The following is a 24,701-nucleotide window of genomic DNA, read 5'->3' on the forward strand; positions in this document are numbered from 1 at the left end:
CGGTTTTTGATACAGTGTCGTCTGAGGGATCGAAGGTCAAGGTCATTCAATGTTGGTTTCCGGCCATGATGCTTAAGTGCAGTGATTTCTCCAGATTCTCTGAACCTTTTGATAATATTATGGACCGTAGATGTTGAAATCCCTAAATTTCTTGCAATTGCACTTTGAGAAACGTTGTTCTTAAACTGTGTGACTATTTGCTCACGCAGTTGTGGACAAAGGGGTGTACCTCGCCCCATCCTTTCTTGTGAAAGACTGAGCATTTTTTGGGAAGCTGTTTTTATACCCAATCATGGCACCAACCTGTTCCCAATTAGCCTGCACACCTGTGGGATGTTTCAAATAAGTGTTTGATGAGCATTCCTCAACTTTATCAGTATTTATTGCCACCTTTCCCAACTTCTTTGTCACGTGTTGCTGGCATCAAATTCTAAAGTTAATGATTATTTGCAAAAAAAAAAATCTTTATCAGTTTGAACATCAAATATGTTGACTTTGTAGCATATTCAACTGAATATGGGTTGAAAATGATTTGCAAATCATTGTATTCCGTTTATATTTACATCTAACAATTTCCCAACTCATATGGAAACGGGGTTTGTATAATCATTTAAATCCTTCTGAAATGTTTGCTAAGGCTTTCAAAGTTAACGTGTTAACACATGGGATTGTTCCTCAAAAATTATTGCATTAATCACGTGTGAGATCAGAATAATCACACACTTTATTTTTTGGGCACACATGCTCCTTTGGATGGGTAACTGAAAGGTGGTGCGGGTTATACAGTCAGTTATCAGGTCAAGGCATACGTCAGTGCAAAGATGAGTGAGGAGACTCCAAGTGGTGTACTCACTTCAAAATACAACCCAACGGGACTTACGATAAGACGGTTACCAAGTTTTGAGCGAATAAATGACGTACAATCAAGTACTACATTTTTTAAATTCTCTGACATTCTGACAGTAACATATTTGTGTCAAAATATTGGGGTCTAAGTTAACTTTAAATTATGCAATTATTTACTGTGATTAATCTGATTAAAAACATCTATTGTTTGACAGAACTATTTTTATAAACCATGCCAACTGTGTTACTTCTTATCCCAACTACGGTATACTATAACTTTATTTTCTTTACAAAAACAACAGCTCAGTTAAAAATGTACACTTTAGTGGTGCCTTAGGGTTCTCTCCCAGTCCTGTTAACCTAACGATTACCAACTCTGTAAATGTGGAGTATTCCACAAGTCCACAGGGAGTTGTTTCATTTACATCCTCTGCAGGACATGGGAAGAACAAAAGCGAGATCACCCATTTTTTTTTAACCCCCACTATGATTGGGGGTTAATATCTCAGCATAGTCCTGTTACCTACATTATTTTTGTGTTATTTATTTTTTTATATTTCTGTTGAATCACTACAATATGTTTATTGTCAACATGTATTTATTTTATAAATATCATGTGGTATATTTTAAGTACCTATAAAATCTATACTAAAAACTCACTACTGATACTTTCAGTCCTGTAACACAAATGAGTCATCTTTAGCTTAGCAACTTTCGATCCATCCATTTCCTACCGCTTGTCCCTTTCGGGGTCGCGGAGGGTGCTGGAGCCTATCCAGGCGGAAGGCAGGGTGCACCCTGGACCTCATTGCAGGGCCAACACAGATAGACAACATTCACACCTTCTACAAAAATCAAATAAAGATGGGACAATACAGATTTTGAGTAGTACAATTTGTGTATTATTAGACTTAAGAGTTAAAAAGACAGAAATTGAAGACTATTTTGAGAGTTAAAACAAGCAATAGGCTCTAATTCAGTGGAATGGCCTTTAAAACATGTCCCATACAGCTTTGTTCTTGATTTGAATTCATTAAATTCCAAAGGGACTATCCCAGGTTATGGCTTTTCAAAAATGTGACAGGTAAGTTATCTAATTTCGAAAATATCCTTTTTTGCCTTTAAAGCTCATTTTAAATTAATGTAATTGTAATGTTTTAATAGGGTGTCAAATATTACCATTCAGCTGTTCGTACTACAGTTATTCAATGAATTCATAGAAAAACAAGCTAAAAAAAATATCACTCTCTTTTAGCCTTAAAATTGTATATGTGAAGTCTGACATGACACATTTGTCACAATAACAAAAATACTAACAAGACACATGAACACATGATGCTACGTAAGAAAGTGTAAGTTGACATCTTTTCAAAAAATGAATACATTTATTATGAAGAATGTAACATGAAACATCACACATTTTTCACATCAATAAGTAGTATTTTACAAAAAACATCATTGTTATCTTCTTTAAGTACAAATGCCTGTAGCTTCTTATGGGTTCAAGAGCGGCGGCTTGTTTTACTCCACACAGACTACACGTTGTATGCACGTGAAAGAACCACATATAAAATTTACTTTTTATGATTTTAAAACATGTCTGAGAGTCTTTTGAGTGCAGAGGGTTCACACAGTGCATTGCTGTAGCCTGTCAGACGTACTGTAGTTGAAGGGTTCATTGGTGATAAACATGTGGTACCGTGGTACCAGCGATTATCTGTGCCATGTCACATACACTTCTAAAGTGTCATCGATAAGGCTTACGTGCGCACAACAGGGTGTATACGATGTTTTCAACGCAAAGTATGTGATCTATTAAAAACACGCCAGAAGTGAGAATGTGCGCAAAGTACAATACGTTTTGAAGACAAGGCAGAAAAAAGCCAGCATGGTGAAGTGATGCCCCAAGAACATTTTTTAATTTTCATCCTTCTTTCAATGGATGTAAATCAAATTTTATCAATAAAGAACAAAATCTGACTTACATTTGTTTCCTAATTCTTTTTGTTTTTTATTGTTTAATCGATCATCAATAGTGACTTTACTATTTTACATGACACTGACTGATGCAATTTGTTAATCAAATGTAATATTCTGTATTGTATTTGCTCTTTAACATATGTGTGGCGAGTGTAAATAGATGTATTTGTCATGGTAGCAGAAAGCAAACACCATTACACACAACCTGGCACTCTATACATAAAAAAACAATGCAGCACTTGATACTTGATAATTTGGTTTTATCACCATGGAAATATTTGTGCATTTTTGATAGTCATTAATTATAATAAACATCAAGTTATCAATTAAATAATTATATGGGATGAATTTTTCATCATATGAAGCTGGCCCTATATGTCCTTAAAGCTGTGTTTCTCCACTTTGGACAATTTATCAGAAAATATGACAAGTCTTTGCATATGTCAAATATGTAATCAAAATGTATTTATTTATCATGGCCTCTATTTGCGTAGAAAGTTTTAAGACCCTGCGTGTAAACTAACTCTTATCATTGGTGAAAAAAATAATTAAAGTGTTTGCAAATTTAGGGATATTGTTTTGTTGCAACTCACTAACAAATACGGTGAACCTTTGTTTATTAATTGGTTTCGGGCCTAGACTGTGGAGAATTAAATTCTGCAAAGTAGGAAGTAATCCTTTTAAATTGAAAATGTTCATAAATTGAGCATTAAAAAAATTATAAATTCAGTTTTAACATTATGATACATGAAATAACATCCACATGGTCACTTTACATTAAAAGGCCGGCCTGGATGCTGCCTAAGGCTGAGCCAATAAGTGGAAAAGATACTGAACAGTACACTCTGATTGGTTATATGCAGCCGCTACTGCATATAATGCATAACTTAAGGCCAAAAATATGTAATACATGCTTTAAAAATACACTTAATCCTAAAAGGTAACCTAAACAGCTAATTGTTCAGATACCAAATCTGATGAAACAGTTGTGTCATATCACGTGGAGAATTTTAGATCCCAGGTCTGATTGAATAGCCTACCAGCGCTGATCAGTCTGTCACCGGTCATCAATCATCCAATCAGAGACCAGTTCACGCGAATAAATGATCCGGATCTGTGGAACAAAACGTTTTGGTTATTTTAAGAGAAAGTTTCAAACCCTAATAGGGCTGTCTTCGATTAAGGATTTCCCTAGTCAAACTGATTCAAATCTATCCCATCGTATTTTTTAAGAGCACAGCTGGTGATGATTATGATATGTAGTACTATACACTGACTGGTCACTAAATATAAGTAAGATCACATGGATGTAGATATAGCCGTTACAGTGGTTCTCCATGATTAAATAAAATCAAGAAACTTATAAACAGAACACAGTCTTACATTGAAAAGAACAAATCTCATTTTCGACTTTTTCCACTTTCAGATAAACAAATAAACACGGTTGAGATTGAACAATTTTAGTGAGGTCCTCGGCTCTGGCAGTGCCGATAAATGGTAAAATGGTAGACAATCAAACTTGACCAGAGAAAGAAAAGAAAAGGAAATACCAAGAAAGGTGAACATGTGGAAGGATCATGACTGTTGTCGCAGGGGAGCAGTGAGGGAGACTTCCTAGTCGAGCAAACTGGTCGAAGATTCAACATAAACATTTCTGGAGTGTCCCAACAGGGCAGCGTGGTGGCACGACGAGCGCTATGTCTGACGGCGGCCCATCCCCCATCTCATAACATCCGCCAAACACGCCCACCGTACGCAGGGTGCTTTAGGTACTCAACTCGAGGAGTGGGTTGAATGTCCGAACATTTCGACTGGTTAATAGTCGAATCAGATTGCGTCAAATTGACTCGCCCAATAGTCGTCGATATTAAAACAACTGTAAATTCTACAGTAAAATGACCTTCGTTTTCTAGTAATGTTGAATTTTCTGATCATATACCTCTTTTCTTTTTTGCTTGATTCATCAAACCTAATGTGGCTGTGTCCATTTAAAACAAGCATCAGCAAACTAGGGCCCAAGTCCACCCAGGTTTTCCAAATGTATTGTATTCATACCTTTTAACACCGAAGCTGCTAGAGGATTTGTAACACTATTGTAAATTACCGAAAGTCTTAAACGACAAGTAAAAGACATGTATGACTTAAGTGTTATTATGACGATGACAATAAAGGAATTGATTGATTGATTGATGTGCGCTATCAAAACAACCCCAGCGGCAGTTTACATTCCAAGGTGCACACTTGCGCATAGCTCCCATGTCCTCCGCGCACAGAAAATCTATGCTGCGCACAAAATTAAAATCCAAAATCCAACCTAAACTCCAAACAGAATAAAATAATGTATTTATTCTGTACCATTTTGCAATGCAACTCTATGAATGACAGGTGACAAGAGATAAAAAAAATTGCATCAACAATCATTTTATTGAGCAAAACTGATTACTGTTTTGCTCAAACCCAAACCAAACAATCATCAGAAAAAAACTAGTCACTATCTGCTGAAATCGCACCAAAACAAACAAACTAAATGTCAATTGACAGCAGTCTCTCTCTTTAATTTGTGTCAGAAGACGCACACACTCTGCTCAACCAATGATGTGTTAATGGCCACAAAAACTGTCGGACCAGTCCAAAACCACACATAAACTGTAACTGCCAGGTCTTTACATTGTTCACACGCAACCTATCAAAGATATTAACAGCATGTTGCTTTTAAATAAATGGCATGCTAACTCTTAATTTAGCAGAAGAAACAGCCACTACACGTACACCAACACTCCCAAATCACATTTGTGCTTATTCCAGTGTCATGAGTTTAAGAATGTTAGTTTTTGGATATTATCATGAAATGCTGTTCTTTCGTTTTAATTAGCATTCAACATGCTAATAAAATCTTAGTAAAACATGTACACTTTATCCCATGCTTGTGCTACATTACACATCTCATTGTACAAAATGTGGACTGTTTAAGGTGAACAAAATGTGATCGCTGCAAGAAGACTCCCCTGCAGAAATACAACATACAGCTCATGAAAAACAATATTTTAAATTTTCATTGTAAGTGGGTCAAAATTATATATTATTATTAGATATTAGACAATAAAAAATATAATCATAAAATAATATAATGGAAATGACAGATGTTTTTTGAATATTATACTTAAGTAATAAAACATTTAACTTGTTATGTCAGCTTTTGTACATGTGCAATGCTGGTGTGGCTACGGTGTGCACATCTGACCTTGGTCACATGTGGTCAAAAGAATGCTCAGGGAGTTTGTGCATTTGCTCAGACACGTGAAAAATTAGGGGCAACACTGCCCAGTGGTTTCTGACAATTAAGGTCCTGCTCTTTCCAGTGATGCTTGTGTCACTACGATAATCCACCAATGTCATGTGGAATGTTACATTATGTCTTTACTCATTTAGCATTTGTGTTTACTTGCTTAGTTATTGTTTTATTTTATGGACACAAACTAGTAAAGTGAATGCTGGGAAGTGTCAGTAGTGTAATTTGGTATTCACTTCCAATTGACTGCTGGTTTTTTGTGTCTCCATCAGTAAACTAACATACTGATGAGATAGGAAGGTAGATCACAGAAGAATAAACATCAAACAAAGTGTTGCACTTTTACGCTTCGGAGTCAGGATTTTGGTATGCGGTCTGCCAGACGGGGTAATCAAATACTAGTGGTAGGTAACAGAGTCTTATCTAATCTTTATCTCTCCCCATCTTATCTTTTTTTTCACTGCTGGTTCCTCAATCGGGATGTTTTCCCGGGTTGTTAAAATGCGTGTGAGGAGTTGTGTCACGTCATGGTCATTTTCTTAAGCGATCTGAATCGAGATAATGACACTCTAAACACGTTCATCCTTAGGGGAAGAACATGCAGCCATGAGGTGCAGGTCAACATCTAGATTACCTTTTATGAAGTGTTAGAAACTGCAGTGCAAAAGATTTTAAGGCTATAACCTTGACCCCTCCAGCACTACTTTCTATAAAAGTTATGACTGCGTTTACCTGCTGATCATCAGTTGTGTCCTCATATTTATGTGTCGCTAAGAGACACAATCACCCAAGTCAACTACTACACATTTTCACTCCATAGCATTGCGATGGTCTCCTACTGTTTTAACGACATAACTGTAGTGATGTGTCACTGTTTGCACGCCAAGGCATGTTTTATGTCACTGGACACGGTTATTACGATACCAGAATTTGAGTAGTCAGTAATGACACCTATACATTTCCACTGTTAAGCCTTCAAGTATATGAAACAAACAATATTTTCTTAACATGCTTTTAATATGGTGGTAGTGTAACGTCCTACGTAATTAAATAGGCTAATAAAAAAACAAGCCTATCTAAAGACAAATCTTTATGAAAATAAAACAGTGTTATACCCTGAAATTCCTGGCTCTCCTGGCAGTGTGTGGTGGTCCGAAGAACCCACTAGAAGGCAACCCCTACATTTGGTGCCCAACAAGCCAGACCACCCAAGGAGATGGAAGCCGACCCCCTGACGGCTTTGTCGAGCGTTCTCGCGGAGGTGACAGTGGCCAGCTGTCAACAGCTGGAGGCGGTCAGCCAACAAGTGGCCCAGCAGAGCCAAATCCTGCAGGCGCTGGCGGACCGGATTGGAGCGGCACCGCCAACATCAGCGGCCGCCTCCATGCAGCGCATGAGGGAAGAAGAGGACCCCCATGCCTTCATAGACATTTTTGTGGCCACAGCGGAGGCATGTGCGTGGCCGAAAGAGGAGTGGGGAGTGCTACTCTTGCCGCTGCTGGAGGGGGAGGCGCAGCAAGCGGCGCTTAGCCTACCGGCGGCCTCCCACGTGCACTTCCCGGACCTGAGGAGGGCGGTGCTGGACCGGACCGGTTGCACCGCCGAGGATCACTGACGTCGGTTCCGGGCGCTGCGTCGGGGGACAGAGGACCACCCGTTCGTGCTCTGGAAGCAGCTCCGGGACGCGGCGACACGTTGGCTACAGCCAAGAGAGGGCGACGACCAGGTGATGGAGCGGCTGGTCACGGAGCAGTTCTTGGAGGCGATCACAGCGCGGACGGCGGCCTGAGTCCGTTACCACCGGCCCCAAGACCTGGCCGCAGCAGTGACGCTCGCCGAGGACCACCTGGCAGTGCACCGCGAGGTGCGAAGGGAGACGACCGTGGAGGCAGCCGAGCGGCCAGCACCAACACCGTGCAGAGTGAGCGCGCAAAGGGAGAAGGCAACGGTCTCTTTTGTGTGTGCTTCCTCGCAGGTCCTGGCTGCTGCGAATACGGTGCTTCCCGCGCAGACGGCCCCTCAAACGCCTGGGCAGGCGTGCCGGAGGCGTGGGCAGCCCAGTCACGTGCGTCGGGCACCTCCATGCGGTTGCCGGCCCTCCGGCGCCCTCCCCCGGCCCGGGTGAGACGTACTGTATGCCGATAAGCATACAAGGGAGTACACACCGGGCGATGGTGGATTCGGGCTGCGAGCAGTCCATGATCCACCAGAACCTGGTTCGACCCGGGGCTTTGAGGCAGGCAACACGGGTGAAAATTAGATGTGTTCATGGGGATGTGCACGAGTACCCTGTGGTGCCAGTAGAAATTTGATGTAATAAGAAAAAATATAGTTGTCGAGGTTGCTGTAAGTGTGATCTCACGCACCCCTTAATTATAGGAACGAATTGGGCGAGCTTTCATGACTTAGTGAAACAGTACGCAGCGTTGCGTTCACGGCTGGTTGGGAAACGGGATATCTGCGCTGTTCTCAGCGGCAACGCGAGGTCATCCGGCGCTGCCGAGAGGGAACCGGCGGGGGCTTTGCGGGAAGCACCCCCCCTCCCCCAATGGCTCTCCGTGGGGGACTTCTCTCTTGAGCAGTCGCGGGATGACACTCTGCGCTCGGCCTGGGACCAAGTGATATCAATTGACGGTCAGCGGGTGCGCCCAGGAATAGTGCGGGTATTCCCGCATTTTGCATTAATTAGGGACAGATTACACCGAGTGAGTCGTGACACTCAGACAGGAGAAGAAATCACCCAGTTGTTGGTGCTGAAACGCCGTTGGGAAATCATTTTCCAGGCGGCGCACTTCAATCCAATGGCTGGCCACATGGGGTATGATAAGACACTCAATCGGGTAATGGTCCGGTTCTATTGGCCGGGCATCCGGGCAGACGTGCGCCGCTGGTGCGCTGCCTGCCCGGACTGCCAGCTAGTCAATCCTGCAGCCACCCCCAAGGCGCCCTTGCGCCCATTAGCACTCACGGAGGTCCCATTTGAAAGGATTGGCATGGACCTCATTGGACCATACCACCCGAGCACTCCGGGATATCGTTTTGTGTTAGTCCTGGTGGATTACGCAACTCGATATCCCGAAGCAGTGCCGCTGCGGTCCATCTCGGCAACGAGCGTGGCACAAGAATTGTTTCAGGTCATCTCCCGAGTAGAAATCCCGAAAGAGATTCTGACTGACCAGGGCACGTCCATGTCACGCACGATAAAGGAACTATACGGATTATTGGGAATTAAGGCTATTCCAACCAGCATCTACCACCCGCAAACCGACGGGTTGGTGGAGCGGCTGAATAAGACGCTGAAAACCATGATCCGTAAGTTTACGCACGAGGACAAACCAAATTGGCATAAATGGCTGGATCCCCTGCTGTTTGCAATGCGGGAGGTACCCCAGGCCTCCACAGGGTTTTCCCCTTTTGAATTGTTGTTCGGCAGGAAGCCGCGCTGGTATTTGGACATAATTAAAGAAAGCTGGGAGGAAGGTCCAAGCCCCAGCAAAAATTAAATTCAATACATCATGGACCTGAGAGCAAAACTCCACAAGGTGCGGGAATTGTCACGCGAGAATTTGCTCCTGGCCCAGGAACGTCAGCAGCGCTTGTATAACAGGGGGACGCAGAAAAGGAAATTTTCACCGGGAGAAAAAGTGCTTGTCCTAACTTCCGACGTCCAGCTCGAAATTACTCGCCAAGTGGCAAGGACCCTTTGTGGTCACACGGCGAGTGGGCGATGTGGATTATGAGGTCAAGGCGCTCGGACCGGGGCGGAGGCACCCACATTTACCATCTCAACCTCCTGAAAGCATGGAAGGAGGCGGAGCCTGTTTCCATGGTGACGGTGGTCGAGGAGGAGGAGGAGTTCGGGCCAGAGAGCCCGCACTCCGCCCCGCCCTCCCTACTCCTCTGTGACAATCAGCTCACGTTAGCGCAGAAAGCAGATGTTGCCAAGCTGCAGCAGCGCTTTTCTGATGTGTTCTCCCCTGGGCCCGGTCGCACGAATCTCATCCAACATTACATTGAAACCAGTGTTACGGTGTGGTCTTGGCCCTACAGGCTCCCCGAACACAAACGCAAAGTGGTTCAGGACGAATTAAAGTCTATGCGGGTGTTAGGAGAAATAGAAGAGTCACACAGTGTGTGGTGCAGCCCCATCGTTATGGTAGGGAAGAGGGATGGGTCTGTGCGGATTACTGCAAGGTAAATGAGGTGTCACGTTTTGACGCCTACCCAATGCCCCGAGTCGGCGAGCTCGTGGATCGGCTGGGCACTGCTCATTTTTTCACGACACCGGATTTGACCAAGGGCTACCGGCAGATTCCCTTGTCACCAGAGTCCAAAGAAAAAACGGCATTTTCCACTCCGGAAGGATTGTACCAATTCGTGACACTTCCATTCGGCTTGTTCGGTGCGCCCGCCACATTCCAGCGCCTCATGGACTGAGTGCTGTGCCCTCACGCCTATCTGGCAGCGGCGGCTGGGAAGAACACATGCGGCGGGTGGGGGTGGTGCTCGAGTCCCTAAGGCGGGCGGGGCTCACCGCCAACACGGCGAAGTGTGCGGTTGGCCGGAGGGAAGTACAGTATTTGGGTTACTACTTGGGAGGAGGGGCAGGTGCACCCGCAAGTAGATAAAACAGCAGCAATTTCAGCCTGCCCAAACCCCGAGACGAAAAAAGAGGTGAGGCAGTTTTTGGGCTGGCAGGTTACTACCGGAGGTTTATTCCCCGGTTCGCGGACCTGACCAGCCCACTAACTGACCTCACCCGAAAGGGTGCTCCAGATCTGGTCCAGTGGACGGAGCAGTGCCAGCAGGCCTTTGAGAGGGTTAAGAAGGCCCTCTGCGAGGAGCCGGTCCTGCACATGCCTGATTTTTCGCTCCCGTTTTGTCTGCAGGCTGACGCGTCGGGCAGAGGGCTGGGAGCTTTTTTGTCCCAGCAGGTGGAAGGCGTCGACAGCCCCATCCTGTACATCAGCCGGAATCTCTCTGATCGGGAGGCGAGGTACAGCACCGTGGAGAGGGAGTGCCTCGCCATCCGGTGGGCGGTCGGGGCCCTGCGGTACTACCTCCTGGGGCGCTCATTCAGTCTCTGCTCGGACCACAAACCCCTCCAGTGGCTCCACCGCATGAAGGATGCCAACGCGCGGATCACCCGTTGGTATTTAGCTTTACAACCCTACAATTTCAGAGTGATCCACAGACCGGGGGCGCAGATGGCCGTGGCTGACTTCCTCTAACGCTCCCTCACGGGGGTTCCGATTCCTCTTTTGATTCTGCTTAACAATTTGGTTCCTTAACAGTTCTCTTGTCGATTCTTATTTAGGAAAAAAAAAAAGAGGAAAAAAGGGCGGATTAGAATACATTTGGCTTAGTTTAGAGGTAAAAATTGAATCATGTGCAAATTACACAAGAATGTAACATTTAGTAACATGTAATGATTATTATTTGATGATTATGGCTTACAGTTTATGAAAACTTTGTATTGAAAATCTCAGGTTTCAAAAACTGTCATGATGTTCAAAATGATAAAAAATAAAGGATTGACGTATCAAGTTATTATCACAGATTAGTTTCAAATTCGAAGTTAATTGCTGACATGAATGGACTTTTACACCATAATCAAATTTTATGAGTTCCATCCATCCATTTCCTACGGCTTGTCCCTTTCAGGGTCGCTGTGGATCTGGAGCCTATCTCAGCTGCATTCGGGCGGTAGGCGGGGTACACAAGTCGCCACCTCATCGCAGGGCCAACACAGATGGACAGACAACATTCACACTCACATTCACACACTAGGGCCAATTTAGTGTTGCCAATCAACCTATCCCCAGATGCATGTCCTTGGAGGTGGGAAAAAGCCGAAGTACCCGGAGGGAACATGCAGTCACGTGGAGAACATGCAAACCCCACACAGAAAGAGCCCGAGCCCACGCTCGAACCCAGGACCTTTGTATTGTCAGGCACACGCACTAACCCCTGGTCCACCGTGTGAGTTTCACCTGTATAATATAATTACAGAGAACATTTGGTTGCAGGAAAACATGCAACTCTGACTACAATTGAACATTCACCTACAGAAAATGAAAACTTTTGAATCTGTTTCTCATCATGCTGAGCTAAATAAATGAGAAGGCATTCATTTCAATTTGACAAATAATAGTGTTAACATGATAGGCTGTGTTAGTTAGGCCATCTCTACGCTTACTCGCTGCGCATATACGTCCTATGTCAGCAGCGAAAAGAGCTTTTGTAACATGCCACATGTTTTGAAAAGGTTTGATTAGAATTTTTGTACTAAGTAATTCGAATAGTCACCCCAACAATGGGATTCAAAACTGAACCGTGAGTTGTTGTAGGATTGACAAACATTACTAACCACTGTTTACAATTTCAACAGATGCACATATTTTCCACATTTTATTGCTCATTAATCCAGTCAGCATGGATGCATTGGCCACACCGTGCTACCTAACTTTTTACTGACGACTCAGTTGACCCAAAAGAAAACTGTTTATTCTGCCTGCCATAAAAGCCAATACCTCAGCAGTTTATACCTGTAGAGGTGTCCGTTAACTGGATTTTTCCAGTCACATGAGCAATGAAGCATCTCAGGAGATAGATTCCCGAAAAATGGAGAGAGCTGTTATAAGAAAAAAAATAAAGATCACATTGGTCGGTAAAGTAAATTTAAGAAAAACAACAGCATGACTAATTGGAACATTAGGAAAATAAAGGCACAAATCAAAATGTAGAGGCAAATATTATTATTTGTCAATATTACTTGGATACATTTTGTACAATAAAGATGCTAAAAAGCAATCCAATGGTCCCCAGGACAACACCCATACTACAGTATAAACAAATCAAACATTCTGCTCAGGATTTATACTTTGTTGATTTGAACATATCATTTGATGGATTAAAAAAAAAAAAATACCTCACCATACACACAACCTTGATGTGACACTTGCCTGACCAGAAATGGTTGAGGATAGCAGCTTGTGGTCTGAGAATTAAGGACACCTTGGAAATTCAAAAGGTTTGTCAGCAACGGGCCACGACCACATTTATCGATCTTCGTCACCACCATCTGTGAAAACAATATCAGATGATAAACTAACGGACTGTATTTAATTAAAAAAAATCCATTAACTAAGTCTTATTTTGACACCTGTTGGACATTTCGAAGTAGGGGTGTCAAATTATCGCGTTAATTACGCTTAATTAATTACCGTATTTTTCGGACTATAAGGCACACTTAAAATATTTTCATTTTCACAAAAATTGGCAGTGCGCCTTATAACCCGGTGCACCTAATGTAAGGATTAATCTGTTACTGAAAACATTTTTAAAGTATGGTGTCAGAGGCACTGCGCTTAACTGGTTAAGTAGTTATCTTAGCAACAGACAACAGTTTGTACACATGAACCATGTCAATCTAGATTAAAAAAAACATTACATATGGGATCCCACAAGGTTCTATTTTGGGGCCAAAATTGTTCATCTTGGATATAAATGATGTCTGTGAGGTATTTAAAATGTAAAGTGTATATTGTTTGCAAATGACACCAGTCTACTGCTTATGGGAAAACTTGGGTCATCTCCTGAATACAGTGGAACATGAGGTCAGAACACTAAGAACACGGTTTGATATCAACAAACTATCACTCAAATACAATTAATTACATCCTCTTTGGAAATTAAAAAAATAATAAACAGATTAAAATCTGAATAAATGAAACAGGGATAGAACGAGTATATGAAACTACATTCCTGAGTGTTACCAATGACAGAAAATTAAATTGGAAATTGCATATAAATGAATTAAGGACAAACATATCAAAAATATTTCTGTACTGTATACAATTAAAACATATTGAGAACACAAGTCATTGTTCATATTATACACATCTCTTGTACTTCCGAAATAAACTCAAACTCATATTTAAGCTACTGTGCGGAAATATGGGGGAATAACTATACCGTATTTTTCGGACTATAAGTCACAGTTTTTTTCATAGTTTGGCCGACTTATACTCAGGAGCGACTTGTGTGAAATTATTAACACATTACCGTAAAATATCAAATAATATTATTTAGCTTATTCACGTAAGAGACTAGACGTATAAGATTTCATCAGATTTAGCGATTAGGATTGACAGATTGCTTGGTAAACGTATAGCATGTTCTATATGTTATAGTTATTTGAATGACTCTTACCATAATATGTTACGTTAACATACCAGGCACGTTCTGAGTTGGTTATGTATGCGTCATATAACATACACTTATTCAGCCTGTTCACTATTCTTTATTTATTGTAAATTGCCTTTCAAATGTCTATTCTTGGTGTTGGGTTTTATCAAATAAATGTCCCCAAAAAATGCGACTTATATATGTATTTCCCCTTCTTTTTTATGCATTTTCGGCCAGTGCGACTTATACTCCGGAGCGACTTATACTCGAAAAATGCGGTATATCAAATATTAATAGCATCATTTTAGTCCAAAAAAAAAGCCATTAGAATTGCCAACCACGCAGACTACTACGCACCAACTAATCTACTTTTCATAAAACTCAACACTTTAAAATTTACTGACGTGGTTGAGCTAAACACACCAGTTGTCATGTTTAAGGCATACAATCACATACTTCCAAACTGTATCTAGGAAATGTTCAAACTGAGAGAGAGTCAACACAGTTTAAGAGGTGCTGCAATTTTCCAAAAAACACGGACTACTCAAAAAGCATGTGTATTTCAGTATCTCAGGGCATTAACTTATGGAACAGTCTGGATGATGAACTGAAAGAAAGTACCTCAATTAAAATATTAAAAAAGAAGTATAAATCCCATCTTATAGAAAAACATATAGAAGATGTAGAACAGGGGTCACCAACCTTTTTGAAACCAAGAGCTACTTCTTGGGTACTGATTAATGCGAAGGGCTACCAGTTTGATACACACTTAATTAAATTGCCAGAAATAGCCAATTTGCTCAATTTACCTTTAACTCTATGTTATTATTAATAATTAATTATATTTATCTTTGTGGAAACACTGATCATCTTAATGATTCCTCACAATAAATATATATAGAAACAGGTAAATATCTATATGCAACACTTTATTTTTATATTTTCTCTAAGTGCACATTTTTCAAATTGAACATTTTCAAATGATCACTTCTAAGACAGTCTTGTGAAATCACAATATCCCATTTTAACTAGCTAGCCACTAACATTTTTTAACAAATCATGAATTACTTTGCACCATGTTTGTACAAATAATAACTCATGTAAAATACAAAAGTCAACTCTCAAATTTTTAAATAAATCATGTCACACTTTGAACTGGACACCAAATCTGTTATCTGTTTCTTCGTCAGTTAGTGGGAAGCCTGGCATTGCATGCTGTTAACTAGTGTACTCTGGTGTGTAACTTGACACTGCAACTCTGAGTGAGCCTTGCAGATGTGCATCAGTGAGGCGTGTTCTGTGTTTGTTCTTGATGAAGTTCATGTCAGAAAAGGCTGATTCACAAAGATAAGATTCTTAACCTTCTTAATCCTTTGGACATATTTTCACAGCAATCTGGCTTTAAGCTTAATTATGATAAATGTAAAATGTTAAGGATCGGAAATCTAAAGGGAACGTCTTTTCGAATGGAATGCAAAGTGCCTGTTTTGTGGACAGATGGACCAGTTAACATACTTGGTGTTGTTGTCCCAGAGAATCTGGAAGATCTAGGCTCAGTAAATAATGATAATCGACTAAGAAAGCTGGACAAAATTATGCAATTATGGAAAGGGAAATCCTTAACCTTGTATGGTAAAATATCTATTGTCAACTCGTTAATTATTCCTCAATATATTTATTCGTTTTTGTCATTACCAGCTCCATCACAAAACTTTTTTAAGATTTATGAGCGGAGGGTCTTCGATTTTGTCTGGGACGGCAAACCAGAAAAGATTAAAAGAAAAGTTTTGTACAATGAGTATGAATATGGGGGCCTGAAACTTCTCAACCTTGAAGCTATGTGTCTGTCTTTAAAAGCATCAATTGTTCCAAAGATGTATTTAAACACTGAGTGGTACACAAGTGTCCTGTGGGACAAAAAACATGTACTGTATCAAAAGAAATTGTATCCTTTTTTACAAGTGATCCCCTACTATTTTTCTTATGTAGAGAGTCTGCTGGGAAACATGGCGGGGTTTCAGAAAGGAAACAATCCACTCATGGTGGTGTTTTCAATTTTATGTGCCAGACAAAAAGAGACAATATTTTGCAGCAGATAATATGGATGAACTCTAATATTGTAATAGGTGGAAAGCCTTTCTTTTGGAAAAATATGTTTGAAAGAGGAATCATTTTTGTCAATGATATTATCAATGAGAATGGTAAAATTATGAAGTATGATGATTTTAGAACTATGTATGGTGATGCTTGCTCAAGCTTTTCATTTAATCAACTAACTGGAGTAATTGGAAAAAGATGGAAACAAATAATTATGGAACTACTAAATTATTAGTTTGTAAACCTCTAATAAGATATTCTAGTTGGCAAAAAGGAACTAAAATAAATAGAAAAATATATATGTTTTATTTAATAAAGAAATCTTTGAGGGCTGCCCCATACAACACATATGGAAGATGGGAAGACTTCTTTGACTGCCCGTTGCCATGAGATGCCATATTCAAACTAATCTATAAAACTACTATCGATGTGCAAAATCGTTATTTTCAAATTAAAATAATTTATAACTTCTTACCCACGGGGAAAATGTTAAAATTATGGAATATGACAGAGTCAGATGATTGCCGATTTTGTTGTCAGGAGTCTGAATCCACCCTGCATTTGTTTTGGTATTGTCATATTGTGTCTTCGTTTTGGGTGGAAGTTGAAAAAATGTGTTTAAGGATTGGTTTGTTTATGAAGCTTGATGTGGTTTCTGTTATTTTAAGAGAGTTCATTGACAATCATGATTTAGTCCATTTAATTATAGTACTCGGTAAAAGGTTTATTTTTAAGGCCAAAAACAGATATTCACTTAGTATTACTTACTTTAAAACATTTATTCAGTATTTTTTAACTTTAGAAAGTTACATGGTTGAAAACGATAATGATGCCAAAAAACATGCAAAAAAAATGGGAAGTCCTCAAAGGCTTATTTTGAAAGTATAATTATGTTTATAGATTATATGCTATCTGTTATTGTGTTCTCTAATTTGAGTGACCTGGACTGTACATAAATGCTTATTTTGAAAATGTAATTTTGTTTATAAACTATATGCAATCTGTTGTGTTCCCTAATTTTTTTCTGTGTACATGAATGAAGGTGTGTGTTGCTGAGTCCGACTTGGACATTATCTGGACTGGACCTGGTTTTAAAAACCCTTTAAACAAATCTAATTTCATTGACAACCTGGTCTGGTGAAGATAAGGTCCTTTAAAAAAAAAATAAAAATAAAATAAGATAAATAAATAAAAAAACATTTTCTTGGATAAAAAAGAAAGTAAAACAATATAAAAATAATTACCCGGTACATAAAAATAGTAATTAATGAAAATGTTAGTGGACCAGCAGCACATACAATCATGTGTGCTTCAGGGACTGTGTCCCTTGCAGATGTGTTTATGTTGTGGGAACCAGAATAGTGGTATCAGAAAGAAATAACCACTTTTGTGTGAGTGGGTGTGGATGAGTGTGAATGGGAGGGGGAGGTTTTTTGGGTTGATGCACTGATTGAAAGTGTATCTTGTGTTTTTTCTATGTTGATTTAAATAAAAAAAATTAAAAATTTAATAAAAAAATTAAAAAATGATACGATTTTTAGAACAGGCCAGCGGGCGACTCATCTGGTTCTTACGGGCGACCTGGTGCCCGCGGGCACCGCGTTGGTGACCCCTGATGTAGAAGGTGTGCACTGAACTGAATACTATATACAAAACAGTATAAAACCTGTCTACAGTATAATGCAACAATAACGATGAAAGGGATGGTAAAATACCTACTGTATGTAATTATTATGTACTGAAACTAATACTGCTGACTGTTAGGCATATTGATGATGTAAATGATGGTAAAAAAAAATACTCTGAATTCCCTATTTATCCTTCCTTTCTTTTTTATTAGAACAAATGTTTTCCACAATTATGCATTGTTAATTGATATAAGTAATGTTGATGAAAATGTTATTGAATGCTAATATGTTAATATATTTGCCAATGCTGATATGTTTATATAAATATATTGAGTGCCAACATTTTTTAGTTGCACTGTTGGGTTTTTGAGTGGGACTTTGGGATGGACATAGATTGCGCTGTGGCCTTCTCTGGGCCTCTGGCTGCATGTGCCTGGCTGTTGGGGGTTCGGTGCTTTCTGCATATTTCGCTGTTCATTAGTTAGGGGCTGGGTGGCCAGACATCAACTGCCTGCTGATGGTACTGAAACGAGCTCTAGGCTTAGTACACATTTTTTCTCTTTGAAAGGTCAGTCTGTGCCCTTGCGAGGAACTGAGGATTGATGACTATCAACCTTGGTCCCGGGATGTCAAGATGTGACCGACACAACCACCAGGACTGGTCGAAGTGCCAATACTAACAGATCTAGCAGTTTTGTTGGACCAGTCATGGTACGCACATCTTGTGGGGTTTGCAGTCTGCCTGCATGGTTGGAGGGCAGTGGGATGTGTGGGGGGCACCTGGCACTGGACTTTTGGAGATGTGCAGCCAGAGTTCGGATTTGGGTTCATCTGCGAAGGCTTGCGCTCACGCTCCGTCCTGACGGTTCGCCTTGAGATCCAATTGTGTAAAAACTTTTAAGTGGTGTAAACTGAACACAAGGATTGAACAAAATTAGATTAATTTTGCTCTGAAAATTGTTGATAAGGGGTGGGATTTAATAAGCTCTGCTTCTTTCTACTCCTTTTTGGACATGTTGAAATGAAAATACCCACAATCCCATGCAGCCCTGACTCTTCCGGGCTACATTATACACCCCTAACCACCAAACCTCGCCCCCACCCCAACCCTGCTCCCTCACACATCAACCCCCAACCCCCCCTCTGTGGTCGGTTGAGGTGGGTGGGGTTTGGTAGAGGGGGTGTATAATGTAGCCCGAAAGAGTTAGGGCTGCATGGGATTCTGGGTATTTGTTCTGTTGTGTTTATGTTGTGTTACGGTGCAGATGTTCTCCCGAAATGTGTTTGTCATTCTTGTTTGGTGTGGGTTCACAGTGTGGCGCATTATTAGTAAGAGTGTTAAAGTTTTTTATACCGCCACCGTCAGTGTAACCTGTGTGGTTGTTGACCAAGTATGCCTTGCTGTCACTTACGTGAGCAAGCAGAAGCCCCATACAACGTGTGGCTGGGCCGGCACGCTGGTTGTAGTGGGCGATAAATGCTGTACCATCACGGCACGTTCGAGAGAATAGTTGCCCTGAAATTCGCAGTCTGCCGGAAAAATCGGTAGGGTTGTCATAGGAAAAATCGTGAGGGTTGACAAGTATGACGCTGTCAAGCGCCATTCATAAAAAACCTGCGGGCCGCACTAACATTCAATTTTCATATTAAGGTGTGGGCCGCGTGTCTGAGACCCTTGGTTTATACATAGCACAAAGCAAAAAAAAAACTTTGTATGCAGTGTTATTTCATTTTAAATTTCAAAAGATTTTTGTGGCTCCCATTGTTTTCTTTAATTTGTGAAACTGGTCAAAATGGCTCTGTGACTGGTAAAGGTTGCCGACCCCCGGACTAGGCCAGTGGTTCCAAAACTTTTTTTTGCCGAGCCCTCATTTGGAAAATAAGAATGGCTTCAGCCCCTTCCAAAAATCCCCTCAAACACTAAATATACACTGTATATGTGTACAAACAATACTGTGTGACAATATTCTGACAATAACATGGTTTGCAGTCAATTGTGTGTATTTTTAGGATCAAAACAGAAACAGAACGGCAGCATTTACTGTATGTGTGAAGGTTAAACTTAAACAGACATTAATTCATCAACATTTTTGAGTTTTGTGTTATTGTTAGTTTTTGATAACATTTCAGATTTTTCTTTTTATGCATTTGTCTCTATTGTTCCCATTCTTCTGGGGTTTTTTGTGTTTAATTTTATTTCAACAATGTGTCGAAGGGCCAAAAACAACAAGCTGCAGACACCATATTGCGCCTGCGTCAAAATTTGGACTTCTACAGTTTGACTTCCTCAGAGTTGAGTGTGTGACTTCACATCAACTGTGAGCAATCACAACTTTATTTAGATTGTTAGCTTCCCATTGGGAGTGAATGATGGTAGTTCAAGAGATAAGTAAGAGTTATTGAACATCAAATCAATACATCATAAGAGTCAGCCTTAATCGACATCGAATTGACATTGAGCTTTTAATTAGTGCAATTACCGCAAGAGATCTAATTTTTCCAAATTGGAAAAAATGCACTTTGAGATGTTCAATATTTATTTTTAATTTAAATTGTTTCTTACATAAATAAGAGTCCATTTAATTTGTTTGTTTATTAATTTAGTATAACAAAGTTATTTACCTTCTAATTAGAGTACATCCATCCATCCATCCATTTTCTACCGCTTATTCCCTTTGGGGTCGCTGGAGCCTATCTCAGCTACAATCAGGCGGAAGGCGGGGTACACCCTGAACAAGTCGCCACCTCATCGCAGGGCCAACACAGATAGACAGACAACATTCACACTCACATCCACACACTAGGGCCAATTTAGTGTTGCCAATCAACTTATCCCCATTAGAGTACAATGGTAAACAATTTTACAGTACGGAGAAATAAAAGTTGATATCCTTTTAAATGGTTGGTAACATTATTATTGTATACTATAGAGTTTGCATGTTCTCCCCGTGACTGCATGGGTTCCCTCCGGGTACTCCGGCTTCCTCCCACCTCCAAAGACATGCACCTGGGGATAGGTTGATTGGCAACACTAAATTGGCCCTAGTGTGTGAATGTGAGTGTGAATGTTGTCTGTCTATCTGTGTTGGCCCTGCGATGAGGTGGCGACTTGTCCAGGGTGTACCCCGCCTTCCGCCCGAATGCAGCTGAGATAGGTTACAGCACCCCCCGCGGGTGCTGTAACCTATCAAAAGGGACAAGCGGTAGAAAACGGATGGATGGATGGATGATTACATTAGTAGTTATTATCATTTATTTCTTAAGTTCATGGTGTAGACCAGTGACGTGCGGTGAGGTTCATGGCTGGTGAGGCACTGACTTCATCACAGTCAGATTTACAAACATATGAACCCTAAAGAGTATCTTATTCACCATTTGATTGGCAGCAGTTAACGGGTTATGTTTAAAAGTTCATACCAGCATTCTTCCCTGCTTGGCACTCAGCATCAAGGGTTGGAATTGGGGGTTAAATCACCAAAAATTATTCCCGGGCGAGGCGCCGCTGCTGCCCACTGCTCCCCTCACCTCCCAGGGGGTGAACAAGGGATGGGTCAAATGCAGAGGACAAATTTCACCCCACCTAGTGTGTGTGTGACAATCATTGGTACTTTAACTAAACTTTAACTTTACACATACAAACTGTAGCACACAAAAAAGTACATTTAATAAAAAAAAACTTATTATGGTCTTACCTTTACTTATAAGTGCGGGAACAGTGGTGTTCGTGTTGGAGGAGTTGTGAATGAATGAAATATGAAATCCGTGCTGCAGTCTGCAGGTGTACCTAATGTGTCCCTGCAGTCGTTCACGGCTCCTCCGGCGCGAGCATTGTTGTTTTTGCACTTTTTGGCTTCTTGTTAAGTGACTTTTTTTGGGTGGATTCGGTCTTGCACGTGGAGGGTTTGGGTGTGGGCTTTGGTTGGTGTGGCGCTCACGGCGGGGGGTGCATTCTGCGGCGGGGGTGCATTAACCAACACCAGGAGGCCGGACTACTGCGAGCCTCACACAGTGCATCTTCGCAGCAGTTTTATGATTGCTCAGCACAAGAAATACTTTACACACATACAGTTGTTGACAAAATACACTGTACATTATATACCTCAGCTAACTAAACTATGGAATTGTATAATATAGTTCATATAGCAATACGGTCTCACTGCACAGCAGGCCAGCAGTTAGCCGAGTCCGCAATCCATGTTGAGGCACAACTGAGTGACGTGCCTCAACTGGCTGCTGATCACCGCACCGTCTCTTCTCAGTATTTGAACGGCAATTGTGAAAATTCAGCGATTTTGAATAAAAATAATCTAAAACTGGTGAAGTTAAATGGAAAATAACTTTATAGTATAATCACTGAATACATAACAATTTAATTAATTTTTTTTCTTTTTACATTTTTTTTCTTTCCATGATGGCAGTTGAGGCCCAGCCTCACCTGCCTCCAGTGACCGCACGTCACTGGTGTAGACCAGTGATGCCCAAAGTGGGGCCAGCGGGCCAAACACTATGTCATTTTGTTTGGCCCGCCAAAGGGTCGTTACCAAGTTTAATACATACTCATACTGATCCCTTTCAAGCTGCACAATCATTGATGGCATGTCCGCAAGGGTACACTGGAAAAAAAAAGTCAGCAGATTTTACTTAAAAAATCTGGCAGCTCAGTCGCCAGAATTTTACCGTAAAATCATCCATCCATCCATTTTCTACCGCTTGTCCCTTTTGAGGTCGCGGGGGGTGCTGGAGCCTATCTCAGCTGCAAGGCGTCGTACACCCTGGACAAGTCGCCACCTCATCACAGGGCCAACACAGATGGACAGACAACATTCACACTCACATTCACACACTCGGGCCTATTTAGTGTTGCCAATCAACCTATTCCAGGTGCATGTCTTTGGAGGTGGGAGGAAGCCGGACTACCCGGAGGGAACCCACGCAGTCACGGGGAGAACATGCAAACTCCACACAGAAAGATCCCGAGCCCGGGACTGAACCCAGGACTACTCAGGACCTTCCTATTGTGAGGCACATGCACTAACCCCTGTTCCATCGTAAAATCATCAGTGGTACTATTTTTGTAATTACTGTAATGCACTGTAAACACAGGGAACGTAGATTTTACGATAAAAAAGGAACGGTAAAGTTTGCGGCAAAAAAACTGTGGTACTGTTTTTCAATGTACAGTAATGCACTGTACAAAAATGGCCATAGATTTGATACTAAAAACTGGCAGCTCAGTCACCAGAATTTAACATAAAAACAACAGTGGTACAGTCGTTCAATTTACAAAAAAAAAGCCAACGGTAAAACTTACAGTACAATTCTGGTGACTGAGCTGCCAGTTTTTGTAACCATAAATATACAGATTTCAATTTTTCAATTAGTTGTGCTTTTTTTTGAGAATTTGAATTTGAGACCCCAGCTCTACAGCAAAGTTGACACCTATTGACGTTCTATGGAGAAGGATAATCTTGGTTGCCATGCTTTGCCAACATCCTATTTTGAAAAGCTAAATGCTTTGAAATTTAGCGTCCTCCATATGTCAAATCTGTCTGGGTGAAGTTTGAATGCGATCAGATGAAATATCTAGGACAAACTGGTCACAGAATAAACCTAAAAGTGGCGAAAATCTGCAGAAATTTACCGTTTTTGAATGTACATAAAAGATGCAGAGTTGTATGCTAACTGAATCAGGCACACAACTGTGACAATCTCTACGACCTTATAATCAATTATTGCCGGTATGAGGCTAAATTCCTCACTCGTGGAGTTCTATGGTAAAAATCGCTGTTTGGCCGGCAGACCATTGGCATACCGGTATTTTTAGTTTGGCCCTTAGAGGCAAAACGTTTGGGCACCCCTGGTGTAGACCAAAGCTCTGAGGTCTGTCTGCATTAAGACAAATATTTATTTTTATTTTTTTGTCTTCTTCCTTTACTTGTTATTTTTGCATTTTCTGCATGTATATATGTAAAACATAAAAATTGCAAATCGAAGCGCAATCGCATTAACGATCCGCATTGCTGTCAGCTGGAGGATTTTTTTGGAGGTGTACAGAATGTCACACTATTAAACCCATCAATGCGTGGCCTGTTGTTGCAACATACGCCGGCATTTGGACACAAGAGTATTATTTTACACATTATTATTATACAAAGTGTAATCCATGCTTCACCAACTCAAGTGCAAACTGAAACAGGCGAAATTGAAATAAAAGCATTTGACGGTAGCTGCGTTGTAAAATGTGCTCTGCTGTGCAAAACAGCTGGGAAGTTAAGTTAGAACTTTATACACGTATTTGTGCATGTACATGTTGTGTACTTTCTAAATACTTTTTAACTTGTTCAGCGTCATGCTGTCAGATGTCAATATTACTCTGCGGTACAATTTGAATATGTCTGATGGATGCATTTAAACACTGCGTGCTTGTCTGCCATTGCAAACACCAGGAACTTGTATGATAGCTACAACTCTGCCAGATAGCTGTGACAAACATTCATAGTAATTTGTACGTTTTGCTGCAGGTCCTCTTCCAATATTACTTTTTTTCTTTCTTCGTCTGTTTGGATTTTCTTCATCGTCGTTCTCCTCAATCTGCTCGTGCCCACCTCATGTCATTATATAAGTTGTTTTGGGATTCAATCATCTTCCATTCAAATCACCTGTCCAACATA

General features: G+C 41.0%; 1 protein-coding gene across 1 annotated transcript in view; it reads right to left on the reverse strand.

Annotated features, from left to right (window-relative positions):
* Positions 1 to 697: 697 nt before the first annotated feature.
* The window catches only part of gtpbp8 (GTP binding protein 8), a 50,408-nt gene continuing 26,404 nt past the window's right edge, over positions 698 to 24,701 (reverse strand). The window contains exons 7-9 of the mRNA XM_061926316.1: positions 13,081 to 13,199; positions 12,664 to 12,749; positions 698 to 3,940 (exon numbers count right to left, since the gene is read on the reverse strand). Of these exons, the coding sequence (XP_061782300.1) occupies positions 3,918 to 3,940; positions 12,664 to 12,749; positions 13,081 to 13,199 (228 nt within the window). The 3' untranslated portion in view covers positions 698 to 3,917. The remainder of the gene's footprint in view (positions 3,941 to 12,663; positions 12,750 to 13,080; positions 13,200 to 24,701) is intronic.

Source organism: Nerophis lumbriciformis, linkage group LG31 (assembly GCF_033978685.3).
Source record: "Nerophis lumbriciformis linkage group LG31, RoL_Nlum_v2.1, whole genome shotgun sequence".
Lineage (NCBI taxonomy): Eukaryota > Metazoa > Chordata > Actinopteri > Syngnathiformes > Syngnathidae > Nerophis > Nerophis lumbriciformis.